This window comes from Lissotriton helveticus, chromosome 9, assembly GCF_964261635.1.
Source record: "Lissotriton helveticus chromosome 9, aLisHel1.1, whole genome shotgun sequence".
NCBI lineage: Eukaryota > Metazoa > Chordata > Amphibia > Caudata > Salamandridae > Lissotriton > Lissotriton helveticus.
This window is the reverse complement of record NC_136070.1, coordinates 931,067,333-931,083,890: the sequence shown is the minus strand read 5'-3', so window position 1 is coordinate 931,083,890 and position 16,558 is coordinate 931,067,333. Positions and strand designations below refer to the sequence as shown.

At 46.2% G+C, this 16,558-nt stretch overlaps 1 protein-coding gene across 1 annotated transcript in view; it reads left to right on the top strand.

The window, feature by feature from the left end:
* GRM2 (glutamate metabotropic receptor 2) overlaps positions 1 to 16,558 on the top strand; it is a 238,903-nt gene that overhangs the window by 152,607 nt on the left and 69,738 nt on the right. The window contains exon 2 of the mRNA XM_078662234.1: positions 2,146 to 2,983. Within this exon, the coding sequence (XP_078518360.1) occupies positions 2,146 to 2,983 (838 nt within the window). The remainder of the gene's footprint in view (positions 1 to 2,145; positions 2,984 to 16,558) is intronic.

The following is a 16,558-nucleotide window of genomic DNA, read 5'->3' as shown; positions in this document are numbered from 1 at the left end:
AAGAAGGTGGTGCCATGTGGCCACCCTTCCCCGGACCATTTTGGGACTGAGGACCCCATCCCCCAGGGCCTGATCCTTTTTAAAATGTTTTTATTTTAAAAATGGGAGTGGGCAGCACAGCCCCCTTCCAGGGCTTATTTTGGCCTGAGTGCCCCATCTCCCAGGTGCCGGCCTTTATTGTTATTTATTTTTCATTTCAAAGGGAGCTGTCCAAGGGGCCACACTCCAGGGCCATTTTGGACCCTGTGGGGCTCACATCCAAAGGCCGATTTTGCCCCCGGGAACCCCTTTCCCTGGCAAAGGCCTTCAATGTTTTTTTTTTTAAATAGGGTGGGGGGGCGGGCCAGTGCGCCCTTCCTCCCAGGGCCGATATTTCCCTCGGGACCCCATCCCACGGGGCAGGGGCAGCTTGTTGGGGACCACTAGAGGAGCCTCAAGGCCCACCCAGTCCCTGCTGGTTACCTGGCTCCTGCGGGAGTAGGCATAGCTTTTGGTCAAAGGGAGCTGCAAACATGCGGTCCAAAAGCAATTCTGTTCCACTTCATGGAAGCGAGAGCAGCAGAGCAGTGTTTGCTATGGCATGGCGGGAGCCATGCCATAGCAGACTGCAATGTCCCGGGGTGGGCACCCCAGCACATTGCTGGAGTCGTACCAGGGGGGTGGCTTTCCCCAGGGACGCAGGGCTCGTGGAGGGGGGTTGCACGGTCCCTCCTCCCATCTTGTATATCGTCTCGGGGAGGTGGCGGTAGGGTCAGCAACAGACCCCCTGAATTAGTGTATGTATGCCCCAGGGGGGTGGCGGTCCCGGGGGCCTGGTTGGGGTGGGCGGAGCCCCCAACACATTATTACTGCAGTTAGCCCGGGAAGGTGGCAGTCCCCGGGGCTGCGGTGAGGTCATAGGGCCTCCACCAATTTATTTTGTAATGCCTGTGCCCCAGGAAGGTGAGGCGCCCTGGCTCGGGGGGGGATCTGCGAGGCCCTCCTAGATTAGTTAAGTTAGCCCCAGGGAAGTGGCAGTCCCTGGGGCAGGTGGGCCAGCAAGGCCCCCCATAATATTGAAATTAGCCCCCGGAGGTGGTGGTTCCTGGGGCAGGGGGGTTACACAAGGCCCCCCATAATCTTTAAATTAGCCCCGGGGAGGTGGCAGTCCCCAGGACAATGGGCGGTTCCAGTGGGCCCACCCGCATAAATAATTGCCCTGGAGGGGTGGCAGTCGCCGGGGCTTTAATAAGCCCTTGAAGGGGGGCCCCAGGTGCCCCCTCCTACATACATTATATGCCCCCAGAACCTGGCCCACCCAGGGGTTATTAACAAGCAAGAGCGACAATTTAAAAAAATGGTTTTATGCCATGGCAGGGTCCCAGAGCGATCCCAAGACCATGGCTTGGGGTAAGGGTGTTCCTACTCTGCCCCCTTTTCTTTATTTTCACTTTTTTGGGGGGACTCGGCTTGAAGCCGAGTCCCAAGATGGCTGCCAACACTTCCTGGTTGAAGTGTAAGCAGCCAATCAAAGCAGTGCATTTCCCTGGACGAGCTCTCTTTGTTCGCCAAGACTTCACCACCAGAGATATCACTATAATTGTAAACATAAATTTCTCAAAAACTACTCAATAGATTTACACCAAATGAGTAAAAGGCATTTCCTTGAACCAACATCTACCTCCCTGCCACATTTAGTGTAAGTCTGTTCAGCAGTTCGGGCTGTAGGCGTGGCTAAAGTTTCCCATGGGAATGAACATTACAAATGCAACCTGATTTGGCGCCCCAAATTCTCGGTTCCCTCTGCACGGATCACCTACAAACTTTCCATAACAATACAGCCTTGACACTTTTTTGAGAGAATTTCATGAAGATTGGTCAAACAACACCAAAGTTATAGCCAAGTCAAACAATGCTTTTCCTATTGGGGTATCTAGGTGGCCTCTCATGTGTGGGTTAGGAGCACTAAGGGTACAGCTTAAATATGCAATTAGAATTAATGAGAAATCATCTTGCGCCTGTTTAATTAGAAACAAGGAGGATTCTTGTACAGTTGTGTAAGAGGACCCAGTAAACATGGTGCCTGTGTAAAGAACAGTGAATATTTGTTGCATATGTTTACATGAGTAGCTGCCTGACCCATATTTTCTCTCTTCTCATACTCAGGTGGCCAACCTGCTCCGTCTTTTCCAGATCCCGCAGATCAGCTATGCCTCCACCAGTGCCAAGCTCAGCGACAAGACACGCTATGACTACTTTGCCCGCACTGTCCCACCAGACTTTTACCAGGCCAAGGCAATGGCTGAGATTCTTCGCTTCTTTAACTGGACCTATGTTTCTACTGTTGCCTCTGAGGGTGACTATGGTGAGACTGGCATTGAAGCCTTTGAACATGAGGCACGTGCCCGCAACATCTGCATTGCCACCTCCGAGAAGGTGGGGCGATCCATGAACAAGAAGACCTTTGAAGGTGTGATCAGGGCCCTTATGCAGAAACCCAGCGCCCGAGTGGTGGTCCTTTTCACCAAGATTGAAGATGCCAGGGAGCTCCTGGCTGCTGCCCAGCGCATCAACACATCCTTCACTTGGGTGGCAAGTGATGGTTGGGGTGCCCTTGAGAGTGTGGTCACTGGATCAGAGGAAGTGGCTGATGGCGCTATTACAATTGAGCTAGCTGCCTACCCAATCCAAGAGTTTTCTGTGTACTTTAGAAACCTGGACCCGTACAACAACAGCCGTAACCCCTGGTTCCGTGAGTTCTGGGGATACAAGTTCCACTGTAGTCTTCAGAATCAGGAGTGCGGCATGAACTCCCTCAAGGCAGTGAAGTTTGAGCAAGAGTCTAAGATCATGTTCGTTGTAAATGCTGTTTATGCCATGGCAAATGCGCTGCACAACATGCACCAGGCCCTGTGCCCCAATTCAACGCGACTTTGTGATGCCATGAAGCCTGTCAATGGCAAGAAATTTTACAAGGAGTTCATGCTGAATGTCAAGTTTGATGGTGAGTCACAGGGCCTTTCCAGTAGGCCAAGGGGTAGGATAAGGCAGATGAAAAGTAAAACAAAGCAAGGATAGAGAACGCCCCAAGTGTGTATGCGATATCATTAAATGAAACCATCAATCCAGTGCTGCATCTCATTCAGGTGTGCCAGGATCTCCTTCTGTGGACTTCAAGGTCCTGTCTTTGAATACCTGATCTCCATAATGCCAAAACACCTGTCACTTCCGTAGCTTCATGAGCTGCAAATGATGCCCTCTGATCCATTTCAAATTGTCATATCTGTAGAGTCTACTGAGGTGACTCTGAATTTATATGATTGCTGTAGATTCTCACCTGCTGTAAACATGACATTTCCATGCCCACCCACTCTACAATTCTTAATAATCAAAAGATTCATCTTTTGATGTGGGCTAGTAAATTCACTAACACCATAGAATTACAGAGTAATCACTTCCCTTGTTCCATCTTACACCTCTTTAAGGGCCCGATGTAGGTAATCCCAGATTACCGAACAGGCAAATGGGATGTAGGTAATTTTACTGAAAAAATTACCGAATCGGTAAGTTTCGGTAATTACCGAATTGGTAAATACCGATTCAGTAATTGCCATTCATTCCTATGGGCCTGGAGGCCCATAGGAATGAATGCCAATTACCGAATCGGTATTTACCGATTCGGTAAAAGGGGGAAACATTGAAGGGTGGCAGGGTGTCACTTTGACACCCTGTTGCACCCCTCAATTGTGTATGGGTGCACATGTTGCAGACATACATGCCCTAAGGGGATCGTGTACGTAACGTGACCGTCCTGAGCTCCTCAGAAGCGGTCGCTCCTCACACTGCTCCCTGCTCTGACCTGGAATCTGGTATCGTAGCGTTATACTGCCAGATTGCTCTTTGCTTGTGAAATCAATAGCGCATAGCTCGCATTACTTCTGCTTTTTTTGTGCCTGATTGCTGTTTAAATTTATCGTAGCGCTATATTGCTGATTACATTTATCATAGCGCTATACTGCCAAAGTGCGCATTAATTATTAATCAATAGCGCGTTGCTGCCTTTGCCTACTTAATCAATTTGTGCCTGATTGTGCTGGTGCCATTGCCCATTTCCTAGCCATTATTCAGGTTGTGCCCCAATCTCGTTGTGTTAGGCTTTTGGCTTGCTGCCATTTTGTTGTTTGTTGTTGTGCCTCCCAGCCCAGCTCTCCACCCCGCTCCCGCCTCCCAGCTGCTCCTCCCTCCCACTGAAAGTTAGGCTCTACCGCCCTGTTCAAGCGCTGTGACCGTCCTGAGCTCCTCAGAAGCGGTCGCTCCTCACGCTGCTCCCTGCTCTGACCTGGAATCTGGTATCGGAGTGCTATACTGCCAGATTGCTCTTTGCTTGTGAAATCAATAGCGCATAGCTCGCATTACTTCTGCTTTTATTTGTGCCTGAATGCTGTTTAAATTTATCGTAGCGCTATATTGCTGATTAAATTTATCATAGCGCTATACTGCCAAAGTGCGCATTAATTATTAATCAATAGCGCTTTGCTGCCTTTGCCTGCTTAATCGATTTGTGCCTGACTGTGCTGGTGCCATTGCCCATTTCCTAGCCATTATTCAGGTTGTGCCCCAATCTCGTCGTGTTAGGCTTTTGGCTTGCTGCCATTTTGTTGTTTGTTGTTGTGCCTCCCAGCCCAGCTCTCCACCCCGCTCCCGCCTCCCAGCTGCTCCTCCCTCGCCCCTTCCACTATCCACTTATGACAGATGCTTTTGCGCGCAGCGTACACGCCCTATGCGCGCCGAAGGTGCGCCAAAGGTAAGCCCGTCTATGCCCGTCCGCGCCTGGACCGCGCCCAGTGCCAGACACCCTGGCCGCCGCAAGACCCACTCCGCCCACCTAACATACGACGCAGGTACCCTCTCAGCACTTAACCCCGGCCTACCCCCAACCTACTACCAAGCCGACCCAGGTCACACCCATGGACCCTTCACCTGCCGCTCCTGCAAGTTCGACTGCATCAGGACCCACACCAAATCCACTAACTCCAATCAGAGCTCCGACACTAACCACCTGAAATGCATCCTGCTCAACACCCGTTCGGTCCACAGACACGCCATTGACCTTTGGAACCTACTCGACACTACATCGCCGGACGTCGCCTTCCTTACGGAAACCTGGATGAACACCTCATCAGCTCCGGACATCACTATTGCCATTCCGGACGGCTACAAGATCATCCGAAAGGACCGCACCAACCAAACAGGAGGAGGCATCGCCATCATTCATAAGAACACCATCCGCATCACGACGAGTTCCGACGACAACCTTGCAGCCGCCGAACACCTTCACTTCCAGATCCACACCGACCCCAAGACCACACTCAGAGGTACCCTCATCTACAGACCACCAGGACCCCGCACACAATTCAGTGAAGACATCACTGACTTCATCAGCCCACACGCCCTCCCCTCCGAGGACTACATTCTACTGGGAGACCTCAACTTCCACCTGGAAAAGAACAACGACAGCAACACCATCACCCTTCTGGACAACCTCGCCAATCTCGGACTCAAACAACTTGTGGACACCCCCACACACTATGCCGGGCACACGCTCGACCCAATCTTCACCTCCAGCAAGCACATCTCCTTCAATCACACCACAGCTCTCCATTGGACAGACCACAGCTGCGTTCACTTCAACTACAAAAAGACTACGACCCACAACCACCCACAACCAATCCCCCGCAGAAACTGGAACAAAATTACCACCGACCAGCTCTTCACATCACTTCACCAAAACCCTCCTGCCAAATCATCTGACCCAAACCAAGCAGCCACTAACCTCACACAATGGATCACCCACAGCACTGACGAATTAGCACCCTTGAAAAAACATCAAATCAAGCAAAATAGCAAAAAAGCCCCCTGGTTCAATGATGACCTTAAGAAATCCAAAAAGAGAAAACCTGGAGAAAAAACCCTACCACTGACAACCTGTCCACCTTCAAGAACGCCACCCGCAAACACCACCAACTGATCCGATCCACCAAGAAATCAGCATTCAAGGATCGACTCGACAACAACGCCCACAACAGCAAGGAACTATTCAACATCGTCAAGGAATTTACCAACCCCACCGCCGGCACCAACGACATCACTCCCTCCCAAGACCTCTGCGAATCCCTAGCCTCATTCTTCCACAACAAAATCGCCGACATACATAACAGCTTTGAAAACCATCCCGGAGACCAGTCCACTCCACCCACCTCCGAACCAAAACCCCCCTCCAACAACCTCTGCGCCTGGAACACAATCACCACTGAAGACACCATCCGCCTGATGAACTCCATCCAGTCAGGATCGCCAACCGACCCATGCCCCACCACATTTTCAACAAAGCAGACTCCATTATCGCACCCCATCTCCGAGACGTCATCAACTGCTCCCTCAACTCCGCTACCTTCCCAGAAAGCTGGAAACATGCCGAACTCAGCGCCCTTCTGAAGAAACCCACAGCAGACCCCACTGAACTTAAGAACTACCGCCCCATCTCGCTCCTCCCATTTCCTGCCAAAGTCATTGAGAAAGCCTTCAACAGTCAGCTCGCCGCCTTCATCGAATCCAACAAATCCCTCGACCCATCACAGTCCGGCTTCCGAGCCAAACACAGCACCGAGACCGCCCTCATCGCAGCAACAGACGACATTCGAACATTACTGGACAACGGAGAAACAGTTGCCCTTATCCTACTTGACCTCTCTGCAGCCTTCGACACAGTCTGCCATAGCACCCTCATGCAACGCCTCAGCAACGTCAGAATACAAGGAAAAGCATTGGACTGGATCACCTCATTCCTCGCCGGAAGAACCCAGAGAGTCCGCCTCCCCCTTTTAGATCAGAGGCCACCGAAGTCATCTGCGGCGTACCACAAGGATCATCACTCAGTCCCACCCTCTTCAACGTTTACATGAGTCCCCTCGCATCCATCGCGCGCCAACACAACCTCAACATCATCTCCTACGCCGACGACACCCAGCTGATCCTCTCCCTCACTAAAGACCCAAACACCGCCAAAACCAACTTACACGAAGGAATGAAAGATGTAGCCGAGTGGATGAAAACCAGCCGTTTAAAACTGAACTCGGACAAAACGTAAGTCCTCATCTTAGGCTCATCCCCCTCTGCTTGGGACGACTCATGGTGGCCACCGGCCCTGGGAACCGCACCCATACCAACGGACCACGCACGTAATCTAGGCTTCATCCTGGACTCCTCCCTCTCGATGACCAGACAAGTCAACGCCGTATCTTCATCATGCTTCAACATCCTACGCATGCTCAAAAAAATCTTCCGCTGGATCCCCACCGAAACAAGAAAAATGGTCACCCACGCACTGGTCACAAGCAGACTGGATTACGGAAACACCCTTTACGCCGGAACCACAGCCAAACTACTGAAAAAACTCCAACGCATCCAAAACGCTTCAGCCAGACTCATACTGGACATCCCCCGCCAAGCTCACATTTCTGGATCCTGAAAGACCTCGAATGGCTCCCCGTCAACAAGAGAATAACGTTCCGTCTCCTCACCCACGCACACATAGCCCTTTACGACCTAGGACCCGAATGCCTCAACACGCGCCTGTCCTTTTACACCCCCACCCGCCAACTACGATCGTCCAATCAAGCCCTCGCCGCAATTCCGCGCATCCATAGATCCACTATGGGGGAAGATCCTTCTCCTACTTAGCGGCCAAAACCTGGAATTCCCTCCCCCCCCCCACCTCCGCCTTACACAGAACCACCTCTCCTTCAGAAAGCAACTAAAAACTTGGATATTCGATAAGTAAAGTACCCCCCCTCCCTCAAGCGCCTTGAGACCCTCTGGGTGAGTAGCGCGCTATACAAATTTTTGACCTTGAACATGGCACTGTTGGAAAAGCAAAAAAAATGCTTTTTCCAATGTTTTCATTATTTACCCCCAACTTGTAGTTGGTGGTAAATAACGAATCCTAAAAGGGGAAAAGCACTCATGTGAGTGCTCCCTACATAGCAAAATCGGTAATTTACTGATTTGGCATTTTAAGGAATTGGTAATTTACCGATTCCTTAAAATACCGATTCGGTAAATTACCGAATCAGTAAAATGCCCACCTACATCGCATTTTCCAAATACCAGCCGGTAACGGCCGAAATTACTGAATTTCGGCCGTTACCGACCGGTATTTGCCTACCTAAGACTATAATTCCTGTTTTGAATGAATAAGGGAACATGTATCTTTCCATTAGATTTACGAGGTCATCCCTCAACAATTTTCTCCTTTCCAGATTTGAGTACTGGTAGTCACAAGTTGCTCTCCTGTGTGCAAACAAGTCTACTAAATTAGATACTTTTGCTTGACTAAATAAATATATAGCTACAAGAATTGAAAAGTGTGTAGTTAAGATGGAAATGTGTTTTCCCCCCGAATTTCTAAGCTAATATTTGGAGCAAAAAAGATTGCTTTTGAAAAATATATTTAAAGCCTATATTTGAGTGATAAATCATGTGGCGCTGTAGGAGACTTATTACTAATGTTAATATCTTGGTGCCACTGGCATTGCAGCTATGGCTGTTATGTATTACCCACGGAAATGCATTCTAAATTGGCAAATTATTTTCTAAATTACTGTTGTCAACTATGCCTGATGCTCTGAGGTGATTACTGCTGGTAATCTTACACTTGGTAGCCACTAATGTAATCTTGTCTGATGTGGTCACTATTACAACACTAATAAAATGAGTAGCTCTGCATGATTTCCATTGAACAGAAGCAGCTCTTTTTACAGAAATGATTGGAAATCCCTGAAGCAGCTAACCTCTTAATGATATCTTGATTATTGATGCATTCTTCTATCTCGCTTTCTAATTATTGTTCTACACCTAGATAATCCTCCCTTTATCAGCTCACGAACTCCTTCAGGCCCCGAACCCTCATCAATGCATCTTGTCTTCGTTCATCCACCCAGTCTCCATCGGCTTTCACTCTATCAAGTTTCCACCCATCCCATCTAGGCCACATTCTATATCCACCCATGATCCATCAACGGATTCTCCACTCAACCACCCATCTGCCATTTATTCATCGATCCAACCTTGAACTCATTCTGTGTCTATCCACAAATTCTATGCACATCCACTCATTTTCTAGCCAAAGCTTTCATCAATGAACACTCCATTGGCCTATTTAATATCAATTTACCCATCCAACAGTCTGCTTTTCATTCTCTCACCCATTATATACACCAGTCCACTCCAATAATCTCGTCCATGCATTTATCCATCCATCTATATATTGTACCCCGCTTTTTACCCTGCCCATCCATCTATCCACCAATCTATTCATCCAATATCTTTTTATGTATGGTACTTACTCTATATCTATTTACACTTCATTGCACAAACAGGCAAAGCCTGGATGGGGAACAACCTTTACTACGCAACTTTTAGCACGCAGCGCTATTACAACGCAGACTTTAAAACGAAAACCATTACAACGCATTACACTGGGGGGCGCTCTAGGATAGGGAATAGTTTTAATTTACTATCCAACACCTTCCCTAGTGTCCACGGGGACTGGTGTTGGAATAGTAAATTAAACTATTCACTATCCAACACCCCCCAGTGTAATGCTTTGTAATGGAATGCGCTTTAAAACTTGCGTTGTTACAGCGTGCGTGGTAAAAGCATGCGTTGTAACAACGTACATCCGGCCTGGATACCCTGTTTCAGAGTTAAGTTTGACAGCAACATAAATCATTGTAAGACAGCCACTGCAGTTTTAAATATACTGGGGTGAAATCATAAGAGCATTATTGAGTACAGGAAGTATTACCACAGGAGTACTCTTGTATTACTCTTACATGCCTATGTGAAAGAGCCCCAAAAAGGCCTACTCCCTATTAGTAGTAAAAGTCCAAAGATGGCACAGTCTTTCTATATATACTAATTTTATATGAATGGTCACTTAATATTCCCATTTAGTCCCCATTTGAGGTATTTTAGAGCCAATTTGCAAAAGCATGTAAGAGTACGGAAAAGAGCACCTCAAGAGCACTTTACATACTCCAGAATACCTTTGTGAATAGACCCCATGGTTATACAGAGGCTACATACAAACATAACTGGCGAAAGGCAGAGACCTCTGTAGGCACCATAGCAGAGGAAGGTGGAAATCGGTCTGGTAATACTTGAAAGAACAGAAGCAGAGCCCCCTGGAGGTGTTTTTAATTGGCATGACCCTTCTGCAGTGAAGATATTGCCTCACGTGCACACTCTCTCCCTATATGACTGCCCTGCCCATGATTCTGAACACTATTTTATTTTGCAGAAGAAAAGACTTGCCTCATCTGTCATTCTATGGGGTAGGGTGAACCCAGTAGTGAATGGATTTAAGGACCATAACAAGTGTTTTGAGCATGGTTGCTTCCATCTTTTTGTTCCACCAGTGAATATGGTCAATAAGAGAGGCCTGGCTCAGGTTCCGGAAGGGCAACCATCCTTGTCGCATTGTTGAGGGTGACGTAAAGGCTTCCTCTATATCATACAGAGCCCAACATATGGCCTTACTATGGTAAGGATGAAGAGCAGTGTAAGCTACATGAGGGATACAAGAAAACCCCCAGAGTGCAGTCACACTCCTTCCATCACAGCGTTGCTCTTCTTTCTACAATCTGTAATGTGGTTGGGTGTAAACCTAGAATTTTAGTTTAGGAGCCATGGTGTTCGCGGTCCAGGTAAAATGACCATATAGAAATACCCCCATACCGAAATTCTGACAATAGCATAAAAGCACATGTCCCAAAACTGATTTAGGCCCAGATCTCTGTACTGGGGTGAATGCATGACATTGTTCTGCATTCTGTCCATCACCTGTTATTTTTTGCATTTGTCACCCCGAGTGAGACGGGTATGCTATCCAGGCTGATGAGGGCTGAAAGCCCAAAACCGGTCCTTGAATGCTTGTTTCCAGTCCAGGGAAGACCTGGCTTGGCAGTTCGGGCTGGACTGTTCCCATGGGGCACAGGGTCAAGACTGATTTGCATATGGCTGGGTTCAAACTGGAATGGCATGGTGAGCAAAAAAACGATGGATTTAGGCCCAGATCTCTGTACTGGGGTGAATGTAAGACATTGTTCTGCATTCTGTCCATAACCTGTTGTATTTTCCAAAACAGGCAATGGCTGGAGTTAGAATAGAAAAATAACATGGTTCTGGAGTAGGTGGCAAATGAGTTCAGCTAACATAAGTAATGCAAAATAGGTAGATGTTTTTGTAGAGAAATATTTATGTGAAATTAATATGTTGATAATCTATGCCCCTGACTATTTTTTCCTATCTGTTTTTATATGGAACCCCGAGTAAACCTGAAGAGTGGTAAAGAGTACCCTGGCATATATCAAGGGAAGATGGCACATGCGGACAGTTAGGATTTGGGGAGATCTCACACAGCAAGCGAAGCACTGGGCTTGGGAGCAGTGACTGATATAATGAGTGAGTGGTTCACCCATTCAGTTTCTCTGCAGGCGCAGACGTGTTTGGATTAGATTTGAGAACCAGGCTCAGATTGCAGCCATGGTTTTTATTAGTTCTGGGAATAATTTTAATTACGCTGGGGTAATCACAGTAATTTTGGTAATTCTGCGTTATATCATTTGGGGGCCAAATCCTACCGTGGGATTACACGCGGCGAGCATGAGCGGCTGCTTGAGCTGCTATTTATGTTCTGTTGCATTTCGCACTATTTTCTGAGTGCAAAATGTATCCTCACGTCCATTTTTGGTTGCGAGGGTGCATTTTGAACTACGAAATTAGAATAAGCTGGAATGGGTGGTATGGGGGTGATAAGAGAAGCAGGTGAGAATATGTTCTGCTGCCTTGTGGTTCGTCAGGGCTGGAACCTATAACTTGGTGCACCTGTTTCCATGCTTCCCAATCTATTGGTAATCCATTAAAGTAATGGGGTGACCCAAAAAGGTACTGGACCTGGGTTTCTTGCGATATAGAAAAATGGTCCAGGACCTCTATATTTATAGTAGCTGAATTGATCAGTAAATTTTTTTGAATCAACAAATTTCAGGAGCAAGTCACTCAAGATCAGCTCTATTCAAATAAATGTATTCCCGTTCTTCATAACAGAAAATGCAAAAAAGGCAACAGCAAACCTCATATCCAACCTGGAGAATTATTTAATGTCTCACGGTCAACATGTTCATCATTGCAAAATTAGATTTGAATTATATTACAAAAGTTACCCCAATTGGAGCGTGCAGATAGAAAAGGTATAGGTAAAAAAGTGTGTGCAATTCAAAGAGGAAAGGAATTTACAGAAAAATATTGTGACATAAAATATTCGCAATAGTTAATTAAACAACAGACGATAAATCAATTGACCGTACTGTTCAACCTGGCCAAGATAAGACACATTTACTAAATCTATTATTAAATGTTCATAACTCATCAATGTCATAATTGTCTGCACATCAATATACAGAAAACGAAAAAATTGGTCCAGGTTTTTAACTAGATACGTCGACGTTTCGACTCGTCTTTACGGCCTGTCGGTCATTTAAACCTGAGCCATGCGAGTCTTCTTCAGGACGGACAAGTGGGGGTAATCAGGGATCATATATGACCCCTTGCAGGTGATGGGGGGTGGTGTTTATTCCCACGTTCCCAGGACTTATTCTTTCTTCCAATTCATCAGAAGCGAAGAATTACTCCGTGAAGAATCACCTGCAAGGGGTCATCTATGATCCCTGGTTACCCCCACTTGTCCGTCCGGAAGAAGACTCGCATGGCTCAGATTTAAATGACCGACAGGCCGTAAAGACGAGTCGAAACGTCGACGTATCTAGTTAAAAACCTGGACCAATTTTTTCGTTTTCTGTATATTGATGTGCAGACAATTATGACATTGATGAGTTATGAACATTTAATAATAGATTTAGTAAATGTGTCTCGTGAATTTTTAAAGCCAAAAATGGCTTTATTTGGCTGTTCTCCCGCTTGAAATTGCCTCTGCTTCGATAGAAGTCAATGGGAGAAATACATTTTCCCGAATATATGTTAAAAAATCTCCCACTTTCCTCTTCTTAAATGTTGGCATGTATGCATGTCCCGTTCTTCCAGCTCCCTGCACTTACCCTCACTGATTGCAGGTTAATTTCATCCCTGCCCGCTTCCTTTGCGCAAGTTTTCCAATCTTTCTCTTCTACGTCTTTGCCCGTTTTGTATCTTTCTTGCCTTTGCTCCGAGTCTAAGTCTGAAGAGGACAAATAAGGCCCTATTGTAAAAAATAAGCGCTAGTGCCAAATGCGACCACCTGCACAAATTCAACATTGGCATAAAGTAAATTGAGGTGAACTCCTAATTGAATGGCCTATAAATCCCCAAGGCAGAGTCACACTCAAAGGGATTCGAGAGGTTGGTGTTTACACGCCGGACAGTAAGTAGGGCGAGAGGAGCTCTGTGAGACTGATTGAAATAGCAAAACAACTTCAGTAATTTTTGGAAACGTTTTATTTCAGCCTAGTTTTTGGCGGTATGCTGACATCTAGTGGTAAACAAGTATAATTATCGAAGAGATGCGAAGTTAGGTCATGCTGTAGTATATTGATCACCTTAAATAAGTTACAATCTGCTTCTGCAGCATTTAGGTACCACGTGACAACTAATATCATTAGTTGGCGTCGTGCAGAATTCTGATGCACGAGAGTTCAGAAGCAAGGGAGTAGCCAGCAAATTAAAATACCCCACCATTTATCTTGGGTGAGCGAAGCGAGTAAGCCCTACCGAATCCAGATGAGGTCCCTTATTAACCCCTTCCGTTCATCTTTAAGACTTTCATGTATACATCCATCTATCCATATTTTCATACATTCATCCATCCTTTCACCATTTCATCCATCCACCCTTTCATTATTAGTTTTCCATCTATCCATCCTTTCGCTCACACTTCCAAACATTCATGAATCCTATTACCCATCCATTCATCCATCCATTCTTTTTCATCCATCCACCAAATCACCCTCATTTTATCAGTCCAGCCTGCCACACGTCCATTCTTGCAAACATTCATCCATTCATCCCGACTTTTATCATTTCAGCCACCTTTCACTCATGCACATATGTTTAATCCTTACATCCATCAGCCCATTTGCCCTTGCATTCATACTTTCATCCTATTTACACTTCCTTCTCATCAAAGTTTCTTCCTTTTTTTCATATGCCCTTCATTTCATCCTTCCTTCCAGCCATCTCTCTCTCCCTCTCTCTCTCTCTTTCTTTCCCTCTCTTTTCCTCTTCATTTCTTTGTTGTAATTAACGTTCCTTACTTGACCTCTGTTACCGGTGTCTCATATGTTTTTTAGAGCTTTTGTCTACAGAGCTGCAGACAGGTAAGGCTCCAGGGCCGGACTGGGAACCAAAACCGGCCCTGGCAAAGTGCATAGCTGCAAAAACGGCCCTGTAACAAAAAACGGCCTCCACCTGTGCGGCGCACCGGGGGATTGCCCGGTGCCCGCTACAGCCAGTCCGGCCCTGTAAGGCTCATAAATAACTGTGAGTGTCACACCACCCCCGCTTAAGTTGCAAAAGCGGGGGAGTTCACGATGCCACTGTTCAGAATTGATTGTTTACCCATTCCCAATATTTAGAAGAATAGAAAGCTGGATACCAAAGTATGTTGTAGCTTCGAAATGTGGCTATGTCAGACTTTGCGCAATGCCATTGCTATAACCAAGATACCAATGTCGTCTAAAGGATGCTCAAGGGAACAAATGGAAAACGGACACCAACGTATCCAAATGTTCTCTGTGGACAAGGGTTCACAGAGAGCAAATTGCAAAACTAGATACTGTTCCCAAGCAAAGAACAATGGGGCATATTATCAAGGGATTTATCTCCGCTTTTTTGGCTTTAAAAGCCAAGAAAGTGGAGATAAAATGATCTCCCTATCAGCAACAGGGTGCTAACACGCAAATTCGCATGTTAGCACCCTTTTTCTCTACGCTTTCCCTTGCATCTCTAATGAGATGCAGAGGGGGCGTTCCAGAGAAAAATAATAGGAGAAATGTTGTTAAGCGACATTTCTCCTATTATCAAGGATTTCGCTAACCCTGTTAGTGATAAAAAAAAGCAGCGCTAACCGCGGTTAGCACTGCTTTTTTTACACCTGGTATTTTCCTGACTTAGTCATGATATCCTGTAGAAGGTGGATATCATGGCTAAGTTTGTGAGCCCCTATCATCAAGCTAACGCCAAACTTCGAGAGATTATCGTTGGTTTTCCAGCAATAATCTCTCATTTGGCAGTTAGCGCGAGGATTTTTATCACTTCTGAGATAAACCTTGCTAATAGCAAGTTATCTCTGAGATAATTTCCGGCGATGCTTAGCGTTAAAATATTTGTTGCTAAGCATCGCTAGCGATAAATATCGCTAATAGTTGGTAATATGCCCCAATATTATCACATCAGAAAATCCGTCAATATAGTATCAGTCCAAATCCTGTAATTTAGTATTGTTCTTTATTTTCTCATCTTGTTCAAAGGCCATAGGTATTTTACAGAGGGTTCATATCAACAAATGGGCGTAGCTGATGTAGCCAGATGTAGCCAGCACGTGTTTCGTCATTGGGTATATCGCCCATCGACTTTCTATGGGCAGTTGTTAATTTCGGAACATGTCCGCTAGAATCCAGGCTAAGCCTGTAAATAATCCCTTAATGCATGGGTCTTAGTGTAACTTGTATCCCAGGCGGTACGATAAGAAGTATAAGCATATATCTCAATGTAACTTGTATTCCAGGCAGAACAGTAAAATGTATAAGCATGTATCGCTGCTTGGAGAGTACTCCCGTCTGAATGAAAACCAAGCCGTCTGAATGAAAACCGGCTGATTGTTTTTGTGAAGGAAGTTTTCCCTTCCTGCACAAAAATAATCATTCCCACAACGCAGGCACCCTTACACCATGGTGCATGGCAGCTCATTGTGCACCGGTGCAGGGAAAAAGTACAGGAATGCACCATATCTTATAGATACGGCGCATTACTGCCCTTTTCTTTTACCCTAGGGCAGCGCCGCAGGAAGGCCTGCGGCGATGTCCTATGGTAAAAACCTCATAAAGGAGGCCCCTTGTATACACCTCAATAGTTAGAGAACAGTTACAAAATTTATTTATTTATTTATTTTATTTTTGAAATTTTTATAGCGCAACAAATACCCTGGGGTGTCTCGGCGCTGTGGAGCTACTAGCATCAACGATCATCTTACTGGTTGAACAGCCATGTTTTTAAGAGCCTGCGAAAACTCATCAGGTTCGGGGCGGTCTTAATGGCCAGTGGCAGAAGATTCCAAAGTTTTGGGGTGGCCACCAAAAAACGTCTGTCTCCCCAAGTGGCGGTTCTTGTACGCGGTACAGAGAGGAGGCATGTATTGGCCGATCTTAATTGCCTCTTGGGAGTATAAAGCTGAAAAGCTTCAGTAAGGAACCTTGGTCCTATGCCATGTATTGCCTTATAGGCGATACAGAGGGCTTTAAATTTGATG